The sequence below is a fragment of the Sinocyclocheilus grahami genome, unplaced genomic scaffold (genome assembly GCF_001515645.1).
Source record: "Sinocyclocheilus grahami isolate Dianchi unplaced genomic scaffold, SAMN03320097.WGS_v1.1 scaffold1323.1, whole genome shotgun sequence".
Classification (NCBI taxonomy): domain Eukaryota; kingdom Metazoa; phylum Chordata; class Actinopteri; order Cypriniformes; family Cyprinidae; genus Sinocyclocheilus; species Sinocyclocheilus grahami.
The window spans coordinates 293,475-295,068 of record NW_015506502.1 but is presented as its reverse complement, the minus strand read 5'-3'; the positions used below and the strand labels follow the sequence as shown (position 1 = coordinate 295,068).

The 1,594-nt window shown below is 41.0% G+C and overlaps 1 protein-coding gene across 1 annotated transcript in view; it reads right to left on the bottom strand.

Moving 5' to 3' along the window:
• The window catches only part of LOC107569211 (pumilio homolog 2-like), an 88,125-nt gene that overhangs the window by 52,420 nt on the left and 34,111 nt on the right, over positions 1-1,594 (bottom strand). The window contains exon 7 of the mRNA XM_016255233.1: positions 885-1,005. Coding sequence (XP_016110719.1) covers positions 885-1,005 — 121 coding nt within the window. The remainder of the gene's footprint in view (positions 1-884; positions 1,006-1,594) is intronic.

Here is a 1,594-nt window from a genome sequence, read left to right as displayed (position 1 = left end):
TTACTTTTTTGTCTCATGCAGCGCACTGCCTGCGTCTGAGTAACAAATTAAAAGAAACAACAAACAAAAAAGTGCATGTGATATTAACAGACAAACTACGCTCATATTTATAATTCCAAACAAACAGTAACCAACAGGTGCTAGGAAATGCTGCTTTGAACTAATTTATTGACGAGTCGGCTGCGGTGCAGCCAACTGAATGCGCTGCTTCTCTGCCGCTCACTGCACAGAACAGACATTGAGAGAGGTGACACTTCTCCGGGAAAGTCAGACCTCACGTTCGCGGGACAGCACTGGCAAAATCTATGGGAAAAAAGCAGCTAAAAGGGTCTGAAAGTTGCTAAATCTAGTGCTAAAGTCACGCTCATGTGTGTGAGACGCGGGAGCTGATGGCAGGGGGCGGTGGATATTTGTGGCGGTCAATGTGGATATTGTGGATGAGTTCTTCTGTGTCATCACGTTCAGCTTCAGTTTCGGAACTTTCACGCTTAGTAACACATACAGCTGTTCCCTTACCATAGTGCAACAGTGAAAAGGGACCCCTTTCAAACAGTGTCGCGTTCCGAACATTGTTTAAGCGACATACCGGTATTGCGGTATTTTAAAAATTTATATCATAACAAAAATAAACACCGGTATTCGGTATGAACCGGTATACCGCGCAGCACTAAGTGTAAATATAATTATTAACTGCAGGTGAGCAGTTGTACCTGCTGTTGGGAGTTGTAGTCAAATAGGCCGACTGGAGTACCAGATGAGTCCACCTGGATCTGGTTCCCAGCATAGTCAAATTGGAGCGACTCCATGCCTGCCTGATGCTCCATGCCGCTCATGCTCTGGGCTTCCTGGTTCTGGAAGTCCTCGGTGGGAGGTTTGTTTGTGACAGGGTTGGGTGGCTGCAGAGTATGTGGGAGGTGCTGTGCCATCATTTCCAACCCGGCCTGACTGGGGCCCAACCGTTCTACTGCCTCTGTGGGGGACGCCTGGCGACTGCCTGGGGTAGGGCTGTAGAAAATAAGTTTTTAAATCAAAGCATGGATACTTCACTATCATAAAACAAAAAGAAAGCAGTGACATTCTTACAGTTTCACTAATTGCTATTCTATTAAAGGCCAAAAAAGTTTTAGCTTTAGCTTAGTTTTAGGTTTTTACTTTAGCTGGATCCATACAGGTCTAGTGTCAGCCAACAAAAAAGCCTATAAAGGTTCAGGGCATACATTTATTAGATACTTAATAGCAAGTAAGGTAACTGGTTTGTTGTTTTAAATGTCTGTCAAAATTGCTCTTCAATTTAAATTTTAAACCATTCTAAACCAATAACTTTTTTCTCTCCCAATTTTAACAACCCTTTGCGCACACATTGGCAATAGAATTGCCACTGGCTAGTGTGTGTGTGTCTACATGTATGTATGTATGTATGTATGTGTATATATATAGAGACAGACATTTAAAACAACAAACCAGTTACGCAATTGTAAGTCGCTTTGGATAAAAGCGTCTGCAAAATGACTAAATAGAATGTAAATGTTATATATATATATATATATATATATATATATATATATATATATATATATATATATATATACACACA